We start from the raw sequence: 24,954 nt of genomic DNA, 5'->3' as shown, positions 1-24,954 counted from the left end.
CTTGCATGGGGTGAAGTGGCAGTGGGCTGTTCTGGGCACACTCTAGCCCGCCTGCCCCCCTGCACAGCCTTGCCCAGGGCCCTGCAGTTTGATTTCATTGGCAATAGCCTCTGGCACTTCTCCTGCTTGGGGAGCCTGCCCTTTAATGAGTCCAAGTCCTTCCTAAGGCAGGTGCCAGCCAACTAAGACCAAATGCCACAAGTACAGTGGGCACAGGCTGCTGCCAAGATCAGCGAGTGGCACAGGTTGGGAGGCAGCATTTCTCTTAACACCCGTAACCCTTGTTTCTCAGCTGGGAGATGCCAAGTATTGGGTGTGACCTTGTGGCCTTCCAAGCTTCCTTCAGAGGCTGCTCTGTACTGCTGTAAATGCAACAGACACACCCGTAGATTTACCTGCCATCGAGGGAGGGGAATGTTTATTTTTGAGCTTTAAGGTCTTGTTGAGATATCTCCCCTCACCCCACCTCCCTCAAAAAGCCTCAGTCAAGAGGATGCTGCGGGAACCGGGATGAACATATACATGAGTAGGTGGAAGGTGTTAGATTTATGAGGGTCAGTAACACCCTCTTTTCTCTCCTAAGTCAGAACTAATCGAGGGAGAGACATATGAGACAGATAGAAGTTAAAGTCAGTTTTGTTACTGAAACACCAATGGGGTGGAGACATAGGTAGATGTAGGGAAATAATGAGGACCCTAAATATTGCACCACAGACTCGAGCTCCTCCCCCGGGCTCGGGCACAGCGGCATGTTGTTGCGTGGCCTGTTGTAGCCGAGGGCAGGCAGCAGTGCTCCCCGCGCCAGGCTCATCGGTCAGAGCCCAGAGTGGCCCAGAGTGTTAACCAGTGGAGTGCATCCTCACAGGAGCAGACAAGTGGGGTTAGCTGAGTGCAGCGCACGCGTGTACACACACACACACACACAGGCTAAAATAGGGGGAAGCAGTACAAAATGCAGAATGTCAGGATTGGGGGCTTTGCCACGACCAATTGATGAAGGCATTGTGTATAGCAAGTACTTGGGGTCCCATTTTGCAATCTCAGATTTGCATTTTAGAGAGAGGTTTTTGTTGTGTTTTGCAGTGTTTGAGAGCAGATTTGGGGGAGGGGGTGGGGACTCTAAAGACTGGACAGCCAGTTAGACTGACAAAGTGACCCTGGGAAGCAAAGACACGGCCTGGGCCGGACTCCCACAGTAAAAATAGCAGTAAGAATATGCAGCACGTGGAAGGACAGGGCTGAGGTAAGGGCCTCGGAAGGTCATTTGAACACGGAGCACAAGGAACAGGATGGATCAGTGATTCTTAAATTTCTAGTTTGGGCCCCCGGATAGCCGAGTGCCATCAGGGGTGCTTTGCTGTCGTCCTGCAGGTTCCATCTGTGGGACGGCATGTTGGATTCTCCGTTCCTGGAGAACTGCTGAACTAATCACTCCACTGCTCTGTTCGATGTGTGTGTCCCATAGGTACCCCGGAGGAAAGAGGCATTCGGAAATGGAAGAAGGGCGTGAGCAAAGGGAGCAAAGCGCTCGATGGCATGGAGTCCTACGACCTGCCATTCGGCATGAACGTTATTAAAAAATACAAATGCTTCAGCTACTTACCCATCAGCCCCACCTTTGTGGGCTACACGTGGAAAGGCCTCGGTAAGAGTGCCAGCAGCCGGAGTCCCGACAAGGACTTGCAGGCCGCGGTATAGCCGTAGCTTGCCCTGTGGCCTGGCCGCAGTGAGGCATGATCTGTAGTTTCTCGCCGAGTAACAAGCGGTAACATATATGTTTGTGTATCTGCATTTACATTCTGTACCCCAGAGCTAAGACAGTAGCTTTTTTGTTGTTGTGAGTGGTGATCGTGTCTAATATATAGTGTCTCACCTCTCTCCTTATTTAAGCCCCAACCCCTTGCCCCTGAGAATGTCCACTGCTGGCTGTGGTCACTGAACTTGAAATTCCCGTCCTCCGGGGGGAGCAGGTGTTTGAAATTCCACAGCAGTTCCTTGTTCTCAGCCCCGCTGCCACCACCCATGCTCGCTTTTTTACTGGCCGCCTCCAGGGCAGGGGTGGGGAGCGTCCGGCCTGCCAAGACAACCTCACAATAAATCTAGCAGCTTTTTTCATAGCAACATACATTTTTACTAAGTGAACGATGTTACAAATATCCAAATGGCCCTTGGCAGGAGAAAGATTCCCACCCCTGGTCTAGGGGCTTCCTGTCCTAGAAGCACCTGGACCTGCTTGGTTTGTTGGTTGGTTGGTCTGTCTGTTTTTATTTGACCTCCGCCTGAACCACAGCGCCCTCCTGTGGTGAAAGGGCACCAGTATCCTCGCATTGTCACAGCTGGTCAAATGTGATTCCGCGTTCCCTGCTCCTCCTGTGGGAAACAGCAGCGTGTTGCTGTACAGACCTGTGTCCCATCGCTTGGGTAAGGTCTGTACACACAGTATTAGTATGGAAGTGTGTTTTGGGGGCCTGAGGGGGAAGGAAGGAAGTCAGTATCTGACTCTCAGCTGCTCTATCGTGGGGCCACCTGGCCCCGGCTGGGCCAGCACGTTTCACACTGGCCTCTCTCTCTCCACTAGGAGCTGAGGCGCTCTGTCTGGCGCGTCTCACTCCTGGTGGTGCAATGGGAGTGGAGTGCCACACGGGGGCACCCGCCAGACGTTTATGGGTGTCTTGGCTCTGCTGTCATGTGGATGTCAGTTATTGTCACATGTGTCTATAAATACAAGATTTTATTCCTATTTAATATTACTGACCATAGCAGATTTTTGAAATCAGTGTTTTTCCCACGTGACCCTGTTACCTTGCATCCCCATTCCTGTGCCCCTCCCACTCCTCCCATTAAAGGAAGAACCAGCATTTGTAAAGCTGTGGACGCCATCAGGGAAGCTGTTGTCATGGCTTTTGCAGGCCAGTAGCCATTTTGTGGTTGTATTGCTTGATACCATGAAAGTGTAAATACTGTAATGCCTAACCTATTTATCAAAACTAACTACTGGATCAGAGCCCAGAACCCGCGGCTTTACCTTATACGTGAATTTGTTTTGTGAAGAAGAGAAGCCTGGGCAGGCACCAAACAGCTGCCATGTCGGCTGGTGGGTGTGCCGGTACACCCACCGCTGTGTTTCTGTTGCAAATTGTTTCTTGCAGTCAAGACGTAAGGGGACGTTCCGTGGGTTGCCATGTGGCGTGTCCCCTGGGTCTTGATTTGGCAGGGGGGGTCGGTCAGACCCCTGGACAAGCGCTGCCGTTCTTGTTTACGTTCCTGCAGAAGGTGTGGTGAGGAAGGCAGCATGCAGGTCCCCTCTGCTGAGTTCTAATTAAATAACACTAAATTCTTTTTGCGGGGGGAAGCGAAAGAAACTTCTTGGATTTGGTTTGAGGTTTTTCAGCCAGAAAATTCTGAGCTATAACGCAGCGAGCTCGCTTCATGAGGTCATGCTTCTCTTCCTAAGCACTCGTTGACCTGGCTGAGGCTTGAATGCAGTGGGCGGTGCTGTCTCTAGCAGCGGACCATGGGCCTGGGTCTCAGCACTGTTGTGTCCATCTCGTGCACGTCCTGTCCCCTGGCTGCCTCTGTGTCACCTCCTTGACTCCTGGGAAGTTGGGGGCTTCAAGGCTTGTTCTAGTAAGAACTCTCTTTGGAGCCACTTCATTGTTTTGCCAAGACCTTATTGAAATTAAGTAAAGAATTTAGACTATCAATTACATTTAATTTTGTATGTTATTTTTCTTTGGCGTGTATCTGATGCCTAGTTTATTTTGAAGCGCACCCCTTAACCATTTCCATCCCTTGAACTTGGTATGCCCTCCAGGCTGACAGTCCTCTGACGCTGAGTTGCTCTCTGTTCCTTCTATTTGTATTTCTGCTCAGCATCTAAATTTCTCAGCTTTGAAAAATGGGGAAAATGTTACACCTCCCAAAGATTTGCAGTATTCTAGCTCTGTAGGTGAGCAGAAGAACCTAATACCCAAATAAAAGCATCTGGGCCTTCAGTAATTCAGAAACAAAACAAGTTCCTTTCAACATAACTTGAGCGGGCTTGTTCCAGAAACCCACTCCCTTCTGAAACCTTTCCTTGGGTCCATTTCAAACCTGCAAGCATTCCTGTGAGCAGGGAAGCCCTGCGCCCACACCGCCTTTTGCAAAGAGGGGTTTTGCTCTTCTGTTCCATTGGCCAAGGGAGGGAGTTGAGCCTCAGGATGACACATAAGTCTTACTACACAAGCAACACGCACCAACCATTTTAAGAAGTGATCCTTCTGCTAGCGGATGTGGGACAGAATGAGTTTAATGGAGAAAAGTGTGTTCCTCTGCTGCCTGGGTTTGAAGACACCACCCGTAGGGAGCTTTGGAGGGACACGGTGGCCAGGCATGATCTGTTCCTGTGAACCCACTCATGTAAGTGTCCTTCAGCATGGCATTCGCTTCCAGTTTCCACAGTGACCACCTACCCACCATCTCCACACGTATGTGAACCATTTTGCTATAGAAGAGCAGTGGAAAGTATTTATAAGGACAGTAGATGCTGCCGTATTCCAGTGCGGGTGGGTCAGGGCCCCACCTCGGGTTTTGCTAAAACACCTAACATGGTTTACAAAGTAATTGGAAAATAGCTCCAGTCTTTGTAAGCAATTTTCATTCTCATTCTCACTAGGGAATTAAATGCAGGCTCCTTAGTATCAAATCTTTCTCAAGAGGGCGTCAGATGTTAACTTTCAGTGATTTCTTTGTGATTGATCCAAGCAAGGGAAGTGGCCCAGCCAGGTCAGCCACGGTGAAGCATGTGGGTCCTGATGGTTTCCCGTTTTCACGGTAACAGATTCACACACAGGATTTGCTTTATACTGTAGAACACTGACTTCCATGACGACAACGTGGTTTATGCATGAGTATTGCAGTATTTCCATATTAGTAAAATTAACATTTCTGCCCAGGATAATAGTTACCGTTTTCCAGGGAGGGAATGATATAATTTTCATGACAATGTCATGTGATGATAGAATTTCTCCATTGATGAATCTCTAGTATGTGTGTATACTTTATTTGCCCATGCGTATATATTTTATGACCGTCAGCTAAGCTGTTATTACCTTAATTCACGTCCCTGCTGAAATACTGGTACTAGCCACCTAGACTTGAAGTTGGCGACTGTAATCTTCCTTAATGTTGATGCCGCTAAGAGAGGCCAGGCCAGAGAGAAGGTGAAAAGAGAGCTGTGGCAGGAACCGCGTTCCAGAACCCGTCCGTCGCGAGGAGAGGCAGCATCCTGCGGGCCACCGTGCTCCGGTGTGCCCGTGGCCACAGACACCAGGCCTGGCCTGGCTGCCCCTGGATGCCTGGTGTGTGCCCAGCCGTGCCTCCTGGACCCCGTGGTGGTGCGGACGAGCCTGAGCATGGGCCGCCCCTCGGCTTCGGAGAAGAGCCTGGATTCTCACCTGCTGCCTGTGCTGTGCTCTGTCCGCTTCCGACCTGAACACGGAGAACAGGACCCCCCCCCCCCCCGGCCCACTGCCCGACCTGCAGTCACCGCCCAGCAGTGCGAGAAGACCTTGCATTTGCCAGCGTTTCCGCCCGTGGACCCAGAAAGCACGTTCTTTTCAGCAGCCTCCCACACATTCCTGTTCTTCTAGGTTGTTCTTGACTGTGCCTCATCATCACTCTGCATCAGTAACTCCCAGCGTCCTTAGAATCGTGCGTGTGAGTTTCCTGGTATTTAGGACACCCTCACCAGCCTGGTCATGTTACTGACAGTTCAAGTTCATGCCCTCCTCCGTTCGTGTGTAACAACCTTCGTGTGATACGTTAATAAATTTCTGACTGTTCTTAACGCAGTGGGGATGCCTAGATTTTCCTTGAGTTTTTGTGGCTGACTTTGGCTATGTACCTCTTTGGGATTTTGTTCAGTTTTTTATTTTATTTTGCATACCGAGGGTATTTAGGGTGGGGTTGTTTTTGAGATGTGTAATTCTTTTATGGAGTTTTTAAAAAGAATTTTCATATTGTTTTTCTAACATGGCTTCATTAAACGTTTAAGTATTTTAAAAATATGTAATATTTGGACCAGACGTTGTGAATAATAGTAGAGATAAAGCTATTTTATTCTGTATTTTTAAAACTGTTCCGTACAAATAAAAGCTCTTCTGGGCACAGCTCTGCTGTTCACGCGCCTCCTTCTCTGGCTGGTCTTTAAGATGGTGGTGGGGGTGGAAATGGGCTGATGAAAAGTTCAGTTCACCAGGTTCACAGGCATTATTGTTGGGTGCCCGGGAGATGCCTGGGGAACCACGGCAGCTCCTTAGGAGGGTGCCTGAGGGGCACGGAGACCCGAGGGTCGTTGATGCTGGACTTTGGCATGAAATTGAGTCTCTTATTAAGACAGCACCATCTGGAGATGGGGGATCATGCAGGGGTCCTCAAACTTTTTAAAGTGGGGGCCAGATCACGGTCCCTCAGAGAGCTGGAGGGCCGGACTATATGAACTACTAATTCCTACTGTAACACCTCGGCTGCGCTCACTGCCCAAAAAACCTGGCGGGCCGGATCAGACTCCTCTGCGGGCCACATGTGGCCCTCGGGCTGTAGTTTGAAGATGCCTGGTAGGGGCTGGTGATCAGAAAGCCTATCTGTCCACACGGTGGAGTCAAAGGCTCTGAGAGCAGCTGCGGCCGAGTCAGGTGCACTGAGCAGACAGGTGGGCAATGTTGAGATCCAAGCCTCAGAGCGGCCAGTCATGGGGCATTGCCCTCTCTCCCCCCGTGAGGTGTGAAGATGAGTCAGAGGTGCTGCAGTGCATTTAGAGAAGGCAGAGAGCTCCCATCCCATCCCTGATTCGTCTCTGGCAGTTTGGACCATGAGTGGCCACCACAGCTACCACATTCCCAACATCCTGACCTGTGAGCCGTTGCTAGACAACCAACCACAAGGTGACATTTTTATATGTGAAAATAGTCAAGTATTTTTAAAAAGAATACCCATGTTCTCACGCTCAGCTGGGACAACTGCACGTTACCAATACTTCACACTCCCTCTCCCCCATCTCGTGGGCTTCTCTCCTGTTGCATCCCCATCCTCATCCCCCACAAAGAGAGAGCCACTACCTGGAGTTTGGGTTCATTTTCCCCTTGCTTTTCTTCACAATTTTGCCATATACAGGGGTTGGCAAAAGTAGATTTACAGTTGTTCATAGGGGAAAATATGTAAAACTTCCATGCACTCACCACTGAAAACCTACTTTTGCCTGCCCCTGAATACATATTCCTAAACAATTCACTGCTTTGTTTTAGTTTTGCGTGTTTCTGAACGTTATGGAAAAGGCATGACACGTATGTATGGTCACGTTCCACCTGCTGTTGTGAGGTTCATGTTACTACATAACCTAGAATGTAGTTCATCCGCCTTCCCTGCGAGGTAGTGGAATGTAAGATAAAACGAAGATCACTCTGAAAGCTCGCAGAGAGAGTGAGCAGAGGGCAGGCCTGAAGAGCCGGGACCAGTGGGTGTCAGGGTCTCCTCCAGCCACCCTGTGTTGGGAGCCAGCAGAGTTGAGACAAGCAACTCAGTCTTAAGGAAATAGAATTAAGTTCCTTCTAGCAGAAGTTATGCGGTGACCTGAGGGCTTGGCCAGAAGATAAGATTAACCTGGGGTTTAGCATCTCCTGTCTTCCTGCCTCTTCCCCTTCCTGATCCTCCCCCCTAGATAGCCCAGCCTTGGAATGTTGCACCTTGGAATGTCACACCGCCCCTGGCAATTAGCCAATCCTGTGTTGCCAGATACCAAAGACCCCCCTGCATAGGCAACCCTGCCCCCCTTTGTTTCTGCTGTATAAATACAGCCTTTTCAGAGAATAAAATTGAGGCTTGATCAGAACCTTGTCTTGCCTCCATTCTTTCGCGTTCCTTGTTTGTTTCATTCTCTTAGGTGGTCCCTGCGTGCCCCCGTTGTTGTCCCGCGGGTCGGGACAACCCTGTCTGTGGAGCTGCGTGTCTGAGGACTGCAGAAACTGAACTTGCAACTCAGAATGTTAATACATCTAGCCATTCAAAGGCCCCCATTCCCATACTTTGGGTGAAGAACTTAAAAAAGGAGAGGCCCGGGTAGTCATAGGAGAGACACTGAGGAAAGGTGAACAAGGAATATCTTGCTACACCTGGTATCTTGGTCTGCTCTGTTGCTATCACAGAAAAAACCATAGAGTGGGTATCCTAGAAGCAAACATTTCTCACAGTTTTGGAGGCTGGAAACCCAGGTGTCCACAGAGTTGGGGGCTGGTGAGGACCTGCTTCCTGGTTCGTGATGGCCATCTTCTCGTGGTGACTTCACCTGGTGGCAGGGGCCAAGGGCCCCTCTTTGGGGCCTCTCTTACTGACAACCCATTGACGAGGTTTCTGACCTCATGACAAAGTCGCTTCCCAAAGTCTCCCCCTCCAGATTCCATCCCTCTAGGGAACAGGTTTCTACCTTGGAGTCCTGGGGTACATGGTCAGTAGCATCTGATCATAAAAAAAGGGAGGCCGAAGATAAGAAAAAAGTCCATGATGATCTCAAATTATAACCCAAGGCCAGGGGTCTGCAACCTTTAAGACATAAAGAGCCACTTGGACCCATTTCCGAAGGAAAAAAAAACCTGGGAGCCGCAAAACCATTGCGACATTTAAAACAAATATAACACTGCATATATTGTTTCTTACCTTAATGCTATATACCGGTTCGTGCAGTTAGCTGTCAATCTGAAGAAAAAAAGGACTTTTTCACTTAACAATGTAAAATATATTTTTGCAAATTAATAGCTAATTAAAATATTTAATTTACCTGGTTAATGGGATTTTTGCTCCTGAACCTCAGTGCAGTGTCAGCACATCAGGGCTGTAAGACGTTACCTTCATTTTCACACAGGCTTGCAAGTTGTCGGAGCCGCGGTAAAGCTTCAAAAGAGCCGCATGTGGCTCTGGAGCCGTAGGTTGCCGACACCTGCCCGAGGCCATACCACCTTGGCAGCGGGGACAGAGGAGATTTACAGAGATGAGAGAAATAAGCCCAAGTGTACCGATAGCTCAACGGACCAAACTTGCCAATTGAAAGGTAGATTGTTAGACCAGATGGCAGAACAAAAGCCGGCTGCATGCTGTTTACAACACTGATGTTAGGAAGTGTGGCCGTAATGGCTGAAGGCTGCAGCAGGCATGTTCAGAAGTTAATAGTGTTTCAGAAACTTTATAAAGGTTTCTAAGCAATTTGACAGTTATTCTGTGTTCAATATTAAAATATATGGCTTCTACTTTAATAAACTTCCAGAATTTTATTAATATACTAGAGGCCTGGTGCACTAAATTCATGCACTTGGGGGGATCCCTCAGCCTGGCTACACCCTCTTGCAATCATCCAGGACTCCTTGGGGAATGTTGGATGCCTGGTTTGGCCTGATCCCTGCAGGCCAGGCGAAACCAGCAGTCTAATATCCCCCGAGGGATGTAGCAGTGCACAAAGCAGTAGGTGGCCAGAGAGGAACCTGAGTCAGGGCCGGGCACCGCTCCCTCGCATCCCGGCCCCACTCTGCCTGCAGTGCTGCTGTTTGGTAGCCTTGCCATGGAGGCGAGAGAGGCTCCCACCGCCACAGCAGCACTTGCCAGCCACGAGCCCGGCTTCTGGCTGAGTGGTGCTTCCCTGTTGGAGTGCACTGACCACCAGGGGGCAGTTCCTGCATTAAGCGTCTGGCCCCTGGTGGTCAGTGCATGTCATAGCAACCAGTTCCACCATTCAGTTGATTTGCATATTAACCTTGTATTATATAGGATTATCTATATATATAAAAGCCTAAGCGACCAGCCAGTAGCTATGATGTGCTCCACCAGGGGTACAGATGCTCAGTGCAGGAGCGGAAACCACAGGCATGTAAACATGGAACAGACTGATGAATCTCAGAGGGAAGGGGGGAGGGCAGGAAGAGATTAGCCAAATATCTTATATGCATCTTAGAGGCCTGGTGCACGGATTCGCACACCAGTGGGGTCCCTCAGCCTGGCCTGCAGGGATTGAGCCGAAACTAGGTGTCTGACATCCCCTGAGGGGTTCTGGATTACAAGAGGGCACAGGCCAGGCTGAGGGGCCTCACTGGTGCACAAATTCATGTTCAGGCCTCTAGTTTAAAAAATAATGTTCTATTAAAGTCTAAGAGCCTATAATGGATTGGGAAACACAAAAACAATTGATTCTTCACCACAGATGTGTTCCGTAGCACGGAGGACGGTAAAACTAAAAATGAAAGGATGGGGACATCACATGGGGCAAATACTATTATCTTCAAACAAAATATATCCTAAGGCAGAATACACTGTTAAGGATCAGGAGGTTCATGATGTAATGACAGAAAGGTTCAATTTACAAAGAGTCAGTTTTTAAACCCATGTACCCAGACAGACTAAAAATTCATGCACTAAAAATGGATAGAACCATAGGAAGAAACTGATAGACGCACCTGCCAATGGGTGATTCCAACACTTCCCTTTTGATGTCAGGCAGGCAAGGCTTAGAAAGGACTGAGGGCATATTTACAATTCTGCATCCAGCAATTAGATAATGTATATTCTTCACAAGCACTTGGAATGTTTCTAAAAGCTGTTCTTTAAAAATTTTTTTAAATATATTTTTATTGATCTCAGAGAGGATGGGAGGGAGAAACATCAGTGATGAGAGAATCATTGATTGGCAGCCTCCCTCGTGCCCCCTACTGGAGATCCAGCCTGCAAACCAGGCATATGCCCTTGACTGAAATTGAATCCAGGATCCTTCAGTCCAAGGCTGGCCCTCTATCCACAGAGCCAAACCAGCTAGGACTTTAAAATTATTATTTTTTAACTTTTACTTTTTTATTGATTTTAGAGAGGAAGGGAGAGGGAGAGAGAGAGAGAGAAACATCAATGATGAGAGGGAATCATTGATCAGCTGCCTGGGAATCAAACCCTGACCTCCTGGTTCATAGGTCAATTCTCAACCACTGGGCCATACCAGCTGGCCATCTAAAAGCTGCTCTTGTTCTAGGCATAGAGAAGTCTCCAAAGTTTTCAAAAATTGGTATCATATGGAACATGTTCCCTAACTATACACAATTAAGTTGGAAGTTAATAGAAGTGTAAAAGTCTCTGCACATTTGGATGTATCAAATAATGCTAAATGACTCAGTGGTTAAAGAATCAACTGATAATGGAGATGTTCTTTAATGAAGATTCTTGCTTGTCCTTGTTGGTTCTGTTCATGCCTACTGGAATTCTGACTTTACGTTCACACTGCATCTCCCAAGTATCTGCTCTAAGTTTCACATCATTTCACTCATACTATCTTTTCCCACTTCCTCTAAGATCTGGGAGAATTCCCTGAGCAATAATCTTAAGTCACTGATTGGTTTTCTAGGATATCCAAACTCTTGCTCATGTCATCTCATGCAATTTTTAAACAATTTATTTTCGTCATTTTCAAATGTACAAAAGTAGAATACTATAATAACCCCCCATGTGCCCATCACCCAGCCTAACAGATATCGATCCTGGCCAATCTTATTTTATCTTCACCCCTTAATTTTCTCTCCCTCATTGTTTTTTAAAATATATATTTTTATTGATTTCAGAGAGGAAGAAAGAGGGAGATAGAGAGAAACATCAATTATGAGAGAGAATCATTGATTATCTGCCTCCTGCAAGTCCCCCTCTGGGGATCGAGCTCACAACCCAGGCAGGTGCCCTTGACCGGAATCAAACCAGGGACCTTTCAGTTCAAAGACCAACACTCTATTCACCGAGCCAAACCGGCGAGGCTCCCCCATTGTTTTTTAACAAATCCCCGACATCTTGCTTCATCTATAAATATTTCAGTAGTTACCACTAAAATATAGCTTTAAAAACCAATTATCATATTTTAAAATTTCAACAATATTTATCTAATATGATCAAATATCGCCAGGGTTCAAATTTCCAGTTGTTTCGTAAATGTTTGATATATGATCCACACAATAGCCACACTCTGCCATTGCTTTTGGCTGGTCTCTCCCTTGCAGTTCGTTGAGCAGTTTGTCTGACCTGCAGCTTCCTACAGGGGGCGTTGTTCCCTTGCTGAATCTGTGGTGTGAAAGCACCACTTGATAAGTGGCTGCTGTCCTTCCACGAGGTCTTTTCCTTTTGTGGTGCTTTCAACCACAGATGCTCAATTCCAGATCCAGTAGTTTATTAGGGGAACATTGCATTTTTTTTTCATTTTAAAATATATTTTTTATTGTTGAGAAATAACTCCCATTTCCCCCTCCTTTCTTCCTTCCTTCCTCCTAATTCCGCCCCCCCCCTCTCCCCCGTCTTCATTACCCTATTGCCAGAGTCCATGGGCTATGCATATAAGTACCTAAGTTCTTTGGTTTATCTCTTCTCATCCCCCCAAGGAGGTGTGTCAGTCTGCTCCATGCCTCCCTGCTTCAGGTCTTATTTTGTTGGTCAAAATTTGGTTTTGTAACTGTGTATCAAATCGTAGTCTCCCACAGTGAGATCTTTCCAAAGATGCAATCCCTCTCAAGTTCCACTGAAAACATATACTAGGGACTCTGTTTAAAACTTTTCTCCCATTTCATATTTTTGTTTCACTGAGGAGTGTTTTTTCCAGTTCCTCAGAATAAACTCTTCTTTTGGACTATTGAATCTTTTCACATATTCGGTGATTTTTAAAAACTGCTTATACTAAAGAAGCGGTCTGTGTTTGTTCAACAATAGGATTTACTGTGGATTTGATTGAGTACTTTCCTCGCAAAGCTCAAAAGTTGAAATTAAAATCCGTTAGGCCTTTAGAGTTGGCCACTCCTTAGAGTTTCTTCAGTTCGGTTCCATCTGTATCCATTTATTCAGCAATAACTCAGAGATATTTTTCTAACATTTCAATTGTATTACAAATACCTTCACAGTTATATGAATGTATGTTTAAAAGAAAGTAATGAAAATGTACTCCAAAACCTTTGATTATTATCTTTGAGCAGTGGGGTTACAGGTTACATTTATTTGCATTTTTCTATTCTTCTTTATTTTCTAACTACTTTAAATACAAATTACTTATATAAATGTTTTTTTTTTACAAAGATGAAAACTGTATTATAAGTATTCAGTAATATTGTGGTTTAAGAAATAAAGTCCCTGTTCTTCTCTAATACTAATATAAAATATCGTACTTCCTCAAATTATGCTTGACATTTAAATAACAGTTGTAGCCAAATATACCTTAGTAAAAATATGAGAGTGCTAAAAGAACCACATATGTATTTGCCATCTTATGTCCTGTATAGGAAGGTTTTGTCTAATAAATGACATAGAGCCCTGACTGGTTTTGCTCAGTGGTTAGAACATCGGCCTGTGGACTCAAGGGTCCCAAATTCGATTGTGGTCAAGGGCATGTACTTTGGTTGCAGCCACATCCCCAGTAGGGGGTGTGCAGGAGGCAGCTGATTGATGTTTCTCTCTCATCGATGTTTCTAACTCTCTATCCCTCTCCCTTCCTCTCTGTAAAAAAATGAATGAATGAATGACATAGCTTGGTGGATGACATTTTAAATGAATGAATGAATGAATGACATAGCTTGGTGGATGACATTTTCCGGAACATTACATCCTGGGGGTGGGGGTGGTAGGTAGGGAAGTTGGGGAATACAGTGGGGGATGATTCGCAGATGATGGGTGGGATTTAGGCATCTGCCCCTGAGCTGTACCCAGAAGCACAGTGACCACCCCTGCACCATCCCCTGCTTCCCACACACACATGCCAGGGCAGCCCTCCAGACACAGCCTGGGCAAAGAGATAAAATTTCTCTTGTGAGAGCCCCAATCATCCAAACACTGTGGAGTTGGTGAGCCTCAGCATCCCAATTCATATCACCTATGAAACAACTGCATTTGGAGACTCAAAGATGCCAGAGTGTTGTGTATGTGTGTATGTGTGTGTGTGTGTGTGTGTGTGTCTACAAATATCTACACAAATCTGTAGAGTTGTGAGCCTCATCTCTAGTTCCTCTGTGTTCTCTGGACTAGCCAAATCCTTAAGTGGACCAGAACTTTCAAAGGACCTTGGTGAAAGGTTAACCTCAACTTCCTCTATGAAGGGGACTCAGGCGTCTACACGCATGCTGAGGTGGACTAGGACAGGGTGGCAGCTGGGGGATGGGGGTGGGGCGGTTGCTGGGCTACGTTCAAAACCAAATGTTCAGGAAGGAACAAAGAACAAGAGAGAAAGAAACCGATAACTACTTTAGGTTATTTTTCCTCTACTGATGCTCTGAAACAATCAAAGTAATATGTGCTTAATTGTGACAAGTAAAATACTGCAATCACTATAAAGATGTGAAAATTGAAAACTATCTCCCTCAACCCACTCCTGACACCCGTGCAGTAACCATTTTATCCGCCTTGTATCTCCTTTCACTGTGATCTCCTTGTTCCACAAACTGACACAATCATACAGGGGGGTTGTGCTTGCCTATTGTTTTTATTACTATAGAATAGCAGCAAACTACATTTTGTAACTTGCTTTTTTTCACTTCACAATGTAGCACCCGCATTCCTACAGATGGGAAGATGCAGATTGATCTTCTCTTTTCCTGATATTTTATGCACTGAGATACAATTTATCATAAACAAGATCTTATACACACTGATTTCTTTTTCCGACATTTTCTGTTTGTTTGCTTCTCACTTTCATTTACTTCTGCCAATCCTCCTGCATTGTTCTACTAGCCACGTTAGCTACCTGCTTTGTGTCATTCATACATTTCTCTATAATATAGAGTCTATATCATACAACCATGTAAACATCTATCATCTATTTATCTATTAGCATCTATTATCTTTCTACCTATACACACATATGCACACATTCACACCACATACATTCATTCATGTTTTGTCATTCTTTGCTGCACAAAACAATGAATTACCTTATACATATTTTTCCTGCATTTTTCATTGTTCTCTGAACAATATATTATGGAAATCCCTACAAGTCAGCCCTATTCTAATTCATCTTTTCATAATTCTTTTTACTGAGGATTCACCAGAGCTTATTCAAAGTTGAGGGATATTGGTATTTTCCATTCTTAGCCATCACATAGCGACAAAAAGCATTTTTGTACATATGTTTTAGCATTCCCAGGAGTGGGCTCCAGAGTACATGTATTTTACATTTTAAGAGATGTTACCAGGTTGCTTTCCAAAAAAGCTATAATAGTTCTCTTTCCAACCGTCAAATAGGAGCACACCTTATTCCTTTTCTCATCCCTGCATCTCTGTCAGCAATGGGTTTATCTTCCTTTTAATTTTTGTCAGTCTAATAAATATAACATGATATCTCATTGTACTTTAGCTTGCCTTTTCTTGATCACTCATATGTTTGAGCAGCCTTTTGACTGTCAGCAGGTGTAGCCTGTAGGGTGGTAGGTGTGCTGGGCTCAGGGTATGCGTGAGCAGTGAGGAGTGGCAATTGGGTAGCTGGAGAGAAAGGGTGGGTTTGGAGGTCAAGGGCTCCTCGATTTGCTTCTGAGAACAGGAAGGCATGATAAAGGAGTCATGACAAGCTATGGCCCTGATGCCAAAAAGATTAAGAAATGCTTGGCAGTGGCTGTCCATCACAGTTGAGGCTCCATTTCTGCATCATGCGGTTGAGAACACCGGGATCCTTCTGGCTCTGTGTGAAGACAGTCAGTTGTGTTTTCGTGAAGCTTAGGAATTCGTTCTTGGAGAGTTTGCAATGTTACCATCTTTCCCAGCATACTCTGAAACAGCAATCAGAGACCCAGTGCACCACAATCCCTGTAGGGCCGGAGACTCTTGTCTTACTGGATTTGGACTGGAGGCTGTGACTGGGGAGCAGAGAGTGCTGGGTGGGCCTCAGCCATGTGTTCTTTGTTAACACTGCGTTAATCACAGTTTATCCTCTCCCTGAGAAGCCCATTTAAAACTCTAACTGGAATTACATTGTTTACACAGGAATTCCCAATAAAGTATCCTTACGTTTGTTCAAACTCTTGTTTTTAACACCTCCAAAAAATTTTTATAAGTTTCTTCATAGTTTTGGTGCCACTGTACAAGGAATATTTATCCAATACATATATAGATTTGTGTAGAATGGAAATCACAGCAAACTGAAGAAAGGAGGGCGGGGCTTCTCAAAGAAATGTTTCACATTAAACAACAGAATAAAGGTCTTCCTGAAGCCATCCAACCATTTCTCACTTAACCAGGAAACATTTCCTTCCCAGATACCTGAAATCGTGTGGTGTATTGTGTTGAGGTTTACACTGGATGAAAAAGTGTATGAAAAAAAAAGTAAAGCCTTCCATGGCAGCCCAAGGCAATTTCTTAAAGATTAAGTGCCTTTTTTTTTTTTTTCCAATCCTCACCCGAGGAAGGAGGACATTTCCTCAGAGAATGGAAGAGGAAGGAGAGAGAAATATTGACGTTGTTGTCCTCCACTTGCTCCCCAACAAGAGCAGGGGACCAAACTCGCAACAAAGGTACGTGCCCTTGACTAGGAATCAAACCAGTGACCCTTAGGTCTGAGGGCTGACACTCTAACCACCGAGCCAAACCAGCCAGGGCCAATAAAATACTGTCATTAAAGGTTTAAGTGTGCAAATCGCAAAACGATAAACAAAAGACAGATGCATGTATCAAGAAGAAATGCACGCTTCTTGATTGAGACCAAAGAAATCCTAAGCCATCACTTCTACAAATATAGCTTTTATAAATTGCATTTAGAAACAATGCTAAGTTTATATGAGTGCATTTGGAATATTAAACAAAACCAGCATTAGAGAAAACTCTCAATTTATGCTATACCCAGTTCTCTATTTGGGAGTCTGTGGGAGCTGGTACTGTGTCAGCCAAGCTAAGCTGGAGTTACATTTCTCAGCATTCCCTTCCCTGTACAGGGCCAGATCAGCATTGGCCACAAGAGAAACGTGTGCAAAATTTGGAAAGAAGCATCAAGCAGCAGCAGGAGATATTACTTTTGGAAGACGGGTGCAGGGTCCCGTGCCACTGCAGCTGCTTCTGTCCTGGTCCCTGATCTGCTGGATGGCCTCATTGGTGGCAGAAGCAGGGGGATGGGGGTGTGTGGGGGGGGAGTCAGGCCACCAGCTCCTCCTCCTCATCCCTACATGTGCAGCTCTGAGGTGAGTGCGCCGGTGTCTGCAGGTCACCCTCAGGCTGTGAAAGACAGATGCAGGTCTGGTTTGTCCTCTTGGATTCTGGTGTGTCTTTGTGGGTTCCCATTCGTTCTTCCTGTCTCTCCCCCCGCCCCCCTTTCACCCAACTTTTCTTTTCAGCCTGCGATGACTGACCCAGGTTTACCACTGAATTCAGAGGCAGCAGCGTCTTGTAGATTTCTTCATCACTTCCCTTGCCTTGTGGTTCCGGTGTGTGGTATGTGACTTCTTTTCTGATCTCCAACAGTCTTCTTCCAGATGTTACCTCCCTGGCTCCTCCCACAAAGGTGTAAGGTCTTATCACTGTAATAAAGCATCCTAAGAGCATCCCATCGCTACATGAATGCAATCCCAAACTCCTCACTGTAGCCTACACTATAAGGCATGACCTGACCCCTCCACTTCATCTTGTGCCCATCTCCCCATGCCCTCCTCCCTGCTTGCCTGGGCACTGTTTTCACAGCACAAGAGCCAGTGGACCGGACGTTGGAAGTGACATTCTCTGTCTAGTAAATGAGCTATTTCAAGATGGCCTGGGTCTGGGGAGGAAGAGGTTAAGGGTGCTGGAAGGCCTGGACAGCCCAGGCCTGTTCTCAATCAGGGGCACAGCAAGAAGGCGTGGAGCTGCTTGCTGCATCTGGGAAGACTCCATAGCAAAGTGATTAGGGAGAGTGTGGGAGAGAACATGCCGAACTTTCATTTCTGTGCACGGAGAGAATGGGGTGGGCCAGGGCCAGGCAGGAGGGGCTGTCAAGGTCTCAAAGTGGTGACAGTGGGCCACTGAATACTGGCCCTGAATACTGGCTTTGCAATTGCAGAGATCTGGCTAGCTCTGGGCGGAGGGTCAGCGTCTCACGAAGCCTGGAAGAGGCCCATGGGCCAGTCCCGCTGGCGTGGCTGTCCTGTCCTCCCCCACTTGGCTCCTTCCAGAGGCTTCTTGGCCCAGTAACCATATCTATCCTCCAAGAAACTCCCCCCAGCTGGCTCCTCTCAGCCGGGCTGCATCTCCATGAGAGGGGAGGTGTTGGCTCCCTCTCTGGCCCTGCAGTTTGGACAACCTCCACACGTCAGGGAGGGGCAGGACAGCTGTGTTTGAAACACCGCAGGAACCAAGGCCCTTGACTGGTCTTGAGTTTTCTTTTTTGGCTGCAAAAGTGGAACATAAAACACCTCTCACTTCCCACCTTTTGTTCCAGCCACTCTGGACCACATGCTGCTCTCTGACCAGCCAGGCTTTTCATGGCTTTGAACTTGCTCTAGCTCTGCCTGGAATGTCCTTCTCCATCTAAGCAACTCCTGCTCCGTCTCTAAGACTCAACCCAGATGTCACCTCTTTCCTAAGGGCTCTCCTCATACACCCGGTCTCGTCCTCCTCGGCGCCTCCGTGTAGCACCTGAAAGTGTTAAAGCAGATGGTCTCCACCGTTAGCATGGACACGGAGCACCTGGCCATCTCGTTAAACTTGACCATGGCCTGAGATCTGGTTCTTCTGTATTTATAGCCAACTCTTAGATGATGTCGATGCTGCTGGTCCAAGGACCACACTCTAAGCAGCAAAGATTTTAAAGCATTTCTCTCATTTTCTTACTTGAATTTTAAAGTCAAATGCTTTGACTATACATGAAATTAAAAATAACCACACACAAATTAGTTTCTACTCTCTGCCTTGTCTAGAGCAGGAAACATCTTGGTTCATTTGTGGCAAACTTGGTCATTTTAAGTTAAATTCGGTTAATTCTGAAATGTTCTTTCCTGTCTGCCCATCCCCACCTTCCTGGGTCTCATTTCAGTTTTGGTGGTGGTGGTGGTGGTGGTGGTGGTGGTAGTGGTGGTAGTGGTGGTGGTGGTGGTAGTGGTGGTGGTGGTGGTAGTGGTAGGGTCATAGAGCATCTGGACAGTTGGGGGTGGGAGCAGGCATCTGGTCCTGGTGGGTGTCATGCTGGTTCTGGGTACAGCATCCTTCCACCCTGACTCCTTCAACATGTCTGAGTTCCAGCATGGTCCCTGGCATGGCCCAGACCACTTCCTTTTTGTGGGTCCTCTTGTCTCAACTGTAATATATCCTCAGGTCCCTCAGCTTTTTCTCACCTGCCTTCCATGCCCTCCTGGGGTATAAAAATGTTGGCTGTCTCCCTTGCCCTCTGGGTCTGCCTAGGTCCCTCCCCTCCTAACGATGCCCTAGGTAGCCCCATGCCATGGGTGCCAGGTTACTCAAGGTGCCTGATAGAAAGTGGCATAGTTCTTCTCCACTTTCAGATTCAAAACTGTCCTGAAATCAGAGGGTCTTATTGTCCACCTCCATCCTTCTGGATGTAACGCTATTGAAGAGGCAACATGCTGGATACTTCAGAAATCTCTACCAGTGCCCTGATCATTTTGACTCAATTGGTTGGAGCTTCCTCCTTTACATTGAAAGGTCAATTCTGGTCAGGGCACAGAGTCAGGTTGCAGATTTGGTCCCTGGTTGGGGCGTGAGTGGGAGGCAACTGATTGATGTCTCCCTCTCTTTCTGAAAATCAATAAAATTTTTTTTAAAAAATAAAAGAAATTTCTACCAGCATCTATCTGACTTGCTTCACTATCAGCCCACCACTTCCTGCACCTCATAGGACTATCTTTTTAAATTTTTTGATTAGTTAATATATGCATGTGAAACAGTTCAAATAGTACAAAAGAGCACTCAAATTGCTACATAATTTAGTTAATCTTCTTAAGACAATATCCTTGGACTCTCCACAAGTGATGATGAATCAGTGTGCTTCTACTTTATCCCACCTCTCTTCCATTCTCTCTTCTCTTCCCTTCCCCTCCCTCCTCCACAGTTTTGATTGGTTATTACTATTGTTAGTTCCAGTGCTTTATTTCTCCATGGGGATGAATGAATGTTTTTATATGAGACAAATCTTCTTTGTCTGTTGAGCGCTTTGCAGTTCGCTCATTTTCTTTGATCCCAAAAGACAAAATGACATAATCACTGCTCATATTTCAAGACCACCAGGGATGCAGGCTCTCTCCACCCCCACCCAGCTGAAAAGCACTACCTGGGTATTTGTACAACTTTATATCTCTATCACCTGGGCTATTTACTTTAAACGTATCTTTTTATTCCCTTTCTATAAAAAATGAAATCTGAATATTCAACAAATTTCTACCTTCATTGGCTTTATAACTTCTACATCAGAAGAGTTTATATATTTATGTTGTGCTTTTACCTTAATTAAAAATAACCACACACAAATTAGTTTCTACTCTCTGCCTTGTCTAGAGCAGGAAACATCTTGGTTCAATTGTGGCAAATTTCTACCTTCATTGGTTTTATAACTTCTACATCAGAAGAGTTTATATATTTACGATGTGCTTTTACCTTAATCCCAGTAGTTGTTTTACCAATAATCTCAAATATAAATATATTCAGTGCCCACTTTGCTGCTTTAGCCTGTTTCTCTATTCATTTTCCAAACTTGGTCTTTTATTATTTTCTTTAAGGTGGCTGAATTTCTGTAATTTTGAAAATATTTGCATGTTTTTAGATTTGAAATGATGGTTTGTGATGACATATAGTTCCTGGTCATGTTTTCTTTCTCTAAGGACACCATGGTTCTTTATTTATAGCCATTTATGTAATTGTCTCTTAGCCTTGAATGTTTTGGTACTGAAGTCTTTAGCCAACCTACTTTTTTTTTTTTTTTTTTTTTTTTTTTTTTTTTTTTTTAAATGGGTGGTTTGATCTTTCTGCTGGGGAGCCAGAGGAATCTTTATCCCTGCAGTGTGGTAACACTATAGTGTGTGCCAGTGTTAGTTAATTTATTCCTTCAGCAATTCAGTCAATGAATGTTTGTTGGGGGTTCCTAGGTTCCATGCATTATTTTATACATTAAAGACATTGCAGTGACAAATAGAACAAAAATCCCTATCCCCATACCTCATGGAACTTACATTCTGATAAAAGACTTAGGGGGATGAAAAAACTATATCTATTCTCTCAGAACATAGTGTGCTCTTTCAGCCTATAAAGTCCAATTCTTTTGTTTTAGAAAAGTTTTTTAAATGTATAGGGTATTCCCAAAGAATGTCTACATACACCTTGAATAATTATAAATGCAGTGTTGATTAAAATATATTTCATTTCCAAAATTAAGCTATCAGCTGTTAAAGTGTGTATACATTTTGGGGGCTACCCTGTATATAACTGGATGCCAATTATACATATGTTGGATTTCCTTGGTCTTTGTTCTATATCTATTATTTCTTGTTTTTATTTTAAAATTTATTGCCATCTGCATGTTATTATGTTCATTTTTCTGAAGTCTACCTTCCATGTTCTTAACTCAATTTTCACTAGCATTTTGATGTTTCATTGGATCCTTCATGTCTATGATGATTTATTTTATTTTCACTTCATTCCTGAGCCCTGGTGGTTTATATTGCTACTCTTTCCCTAGTCTTGGATTTTTTTTTTCTTTCATGTACTTGTAAGTTCTCTTTGAATTACTATTTTAGAGGTGATTTTTAAAAATTAATATTAAATTCATGAGAAAATCCTTGGTCTCAATTTTCATTTATCCAAGACAAAGTCTTTCTCACGTATTAGCAAGAAGTCTCTCTCTGGCTCACTGGAAGCTGTGAATAATGCATAGACACGTGTGTGTGTGTGTGTGTGTGTGTGTGTGTGTGTGTGGTGGTTTAGCCTTTCTTATGTTAAACAGAGACTGCAAAGCCTATCACAGACTTTTCTGCATTCTGTAGCTTTGTTGCAGTGTCCTATGTCTATGCATTTTTTTTTTTTCATTCAGTATTCATCTCCCCTGCACTCCCTGATGTAACATTGGGTTCAGGAAGGCTCTTCTCTTGAAGCCAGACGTGTGTGTGTGTGTGTGTGTGTGTGTGTGTGTGTGTGTTTAATACTTAAGCATATTATCTCACCATATTATAACCCTTAGACCTGGCTTACTTCTTTCTCATCAGTCCTGTACGAAACTGTTCTTTAAAATCAAGCTCTCTTACTTAGGCTGGCTCAAATGACTTCTGTTCCTTGCAACCAAACGGTGCAGTGAGTTGATTTCTCTAAGTTTCAGCTTCTGAGCCCATCAAATGATGTTAAATGAGATGCTGCCTAATACTTTTTTTGGCTCCATGATTCTTATTTTTCCCATTTTCCCCCATGCCTAGCATGACACCTTGCATACCACAGCTGTCCAGTAAATATTTATCAATATAATTTTTAATTCACACTCAATTTGTGTTATGAGAGGGTAACATTTTCACACTAAGTAATTAATATTTCAGTATAATCAGAAATGGAGGGGGAACTTTGATGGAATGTAACCTTGGGGTTAAATAAACTGGAATGGATTCCTAGAAAAATTAAATGAAATCTCCTATCTAATTTGAAGCACAGTTCAGCTACTTTGTTTAGGTGGGTAGCTACCCAGAAAGTTTAGCCTGAAGGCTCTCTACCAAACATTTTATGTGAAAAAAGATACATTGGCTGGAAATAAATGAGTCAAGGCCATGTACTTTTGTTCCTTTGCTCTCCTTTCTTTCTTTCACTAGCCCCTGTTTATTCTTTAACTGAAGGAGGAAAAATCTAGAAAAATAAATCTCCTGAGTCTATTTATAATAGGTACCTATGGTGCAAGAGCTTTAACCCACCCAACCATCTCCAGGCTGAATCCAGACACGTTCCCTCTGAGTCCCCATCACGTTCTCCTGCCAGTGCTTGCTCCAGCCTCCACGGTCAACATGCCCTTTCCATGCCGGCTCTTAGAGCCAATGATTCGTGTGCTCTGGGTCACATCCCTTCGGCCCACTTCTCTTCCCAGCACAGCTATGGTGGGCAGCTCTATGCCCAACGACTAGTCCCACCTCAAGTGCCAATGACAGCGGCTCCTGCTCTTCCGCCTTTTCTGGAGGCCAAAGATGTTCGCACAGCCAGGAAGTAAGAAGAGGTAAATAAAGCATTCCCAGGAGTAATCCTCAGCTGGTGAGGGGTGAAGATTCAGCAGGTAACTGCTCCAGCCCCTTCCTCCATCCCAGGCTCCCCCCCCCCCCCCCCCCCCCCCACACCCGACCTACAGAAAGGACAATTCTGAGACTAATTTTACATAGTTCCTCAGAGGGTCCCCAGAGGGGCCAGAGGGATGAAGTCCCAGTTGTGCATCCTTTATTAGCGTCTTCTCCTTGCCTGTCTCATTTTATTGCTTTCTGGGATCAACTTTTAAGTAAACAACCTGCACCCATGTCTTTTTCTCAGGTTCTGCTTTTGAGGGAACCCAAACAGGCCCTCAGGAAGGCCCATGCTTCACAATCTAGTCTCCCTCTGAGGCCTCTGGTCTTTGGAGCAAGTGGGAACTTCTTTTTTTTTTTTTTTTTTTTTGTTTGTTTGTTTAAATATATTTTATTGATTTTTTACAGAGAGGAAGGGAGAGAGATAGAGAGCTAGAAACGTTGATGAGAGAGTCATCGATCAGCTGCCTCCTGCACACCCCCCACCGGGGATGTTCCTGCAACCAAGGCACATGCCCTTGACCGGAATCGAACGCTCCATTGCTGAGTCAAACCGATTTCGGCGCCAGTGGGAACTTCTGCATCATGTCTATGCCATGCAGGAATGGTGAAGTGACCCCAGAAAGCTAAGCCCAGGCCCTCCCTCTGTGTAGCCATGGTGATCCACTAAGTGACCTTAGTGAGGCTGCCCCCGCCCATTGGTCAGTGCCTGAGGATAGGGGAGAGCAGCCAGTGTGGCAGTCTTCTCTCTTCTATTCCCAGAATTCCATTTGCCCTTCAACATACATCTTCACTCTAGTCCAGTGTTTCCCAAAGTGTGGTACGCATACCCCCAGGGGTATGGGAAGAGTTTGATGGGGGTACACGTTGCACCGGAGTTTGGTGGGGATATGCACTGCACCGTGCTTAGCCTAATTCTACGTTCTCATGAGTACGGGGGGTACTCAGCGTTACGAAAATTATAGAAGGGGTACCCATATGTCAAAAGTTTGGGAAACACTGCTCTAGTCGAAGGCCACAAACCCAGTAGATATGGCATTTCCAACTGTCTCCTACTTCCTCTCTTCTCCTAGAAACTACTGGGGACAGGAGAGTGGGCTTTGGACACCCACTTCTCTGCATAGCTTCCTTTTGCTCAGGCATAAAATAGAACCTACTGGCAAAAGCTGCCTCTTGAGATGTTATAGGGGGACATAAAGGAATTTGGAAAATAATTTTCTGTCTGGCCATGCTTGACATTTCTCCTACTGTTCTGCTAAACGTGCTGTTCTTGCTTCCTAAACTTGTGCAGACCCAAGATGGTAGCCACTAGCCTCATGTGCTATTGAGCACTTGAAATGTGACTAAAAATTCAAATGTGGAATTGAATTTTAAGTTTATGTAATCTTAATTAAAACTTAAATTTAAAAAACAAATACTTAATTCAGTTATCGAGAAATTCTACTTTTTCAAGTAGAACTTTTTCCCCCCAAAGTATATTTTATTGATTTCTTACAGAGAGGAAGGGAGAGGGATTAGAAACATCAATGAGAGGGAAACATCGATCAGCTGCCTCCTGCACACTTCCTACAGGGGATGTGCCCTCAACCAAGGTACATGCCCTTGACTGGAATCAAACCTGGGACCCTTGAGTCTGCAGGCCAATGCTCTATCCACTGAGCCAAACTGGTTAGGGCTCAAGTAGAACTTTTATAAACCCTAAATACAGGTCAAATGTAGAGGGCTTCCT

The 24,954-nt window shown here is 45.2% G+C and overlaps 1 protein-coding gene across 4 annotated transcripts in view; it reads left to right on the top strand.

Annotated features, from left to right (window-relative positions):
• The window catches only part of SLC23A2 (solute carrier family 23 member 2), a 123,121-nt gene extending 116,969 nt beyond the window's left edge, over positions 1-6,152 (top strand). For all 4 annotated transcript variants that reach the window (XM_036417637.2, XM_036417639.2, XM_045574797.1 and 1 more), the window contains one exon: positions 1,466-6,152. In XM_036417637.2, the coding sequence (XP_036273530.1) occupies positions 1,466-1,698 (233 nt within the window). In that variant the 3' untranslated portion in view covers positions 1,699-6,152. The remainder of the gene's footprint in view (positions 1-1,465) is intronic.
• Positions 6,153-24,954: the final 18,802 nt, after the last annotated feature.

This window comes from Pipistrellus kuhlii, unplaced genomic scaffold (genome assembly GCF_014108245.1).
Source record: "Pipistrellus kuhlii isolate mPipKuh1 unplaced genomic scaffold, mPipKuh1.p scaffold_m20_p_6, whole genome shotgun sequence".
Classification (NCBI taxonomy): domain Eukaryota; kingdom Metazoa; phylum Chordata; class Mammalia; order Chiroptera; family Vespertilionidae; genus Pipistrellus; species Pipistrellus kuhlii.
Note: the sequence above shows the minus strand (reverse complement) of the source record. Positions and strands in the feature narration are given on the sequence as shown.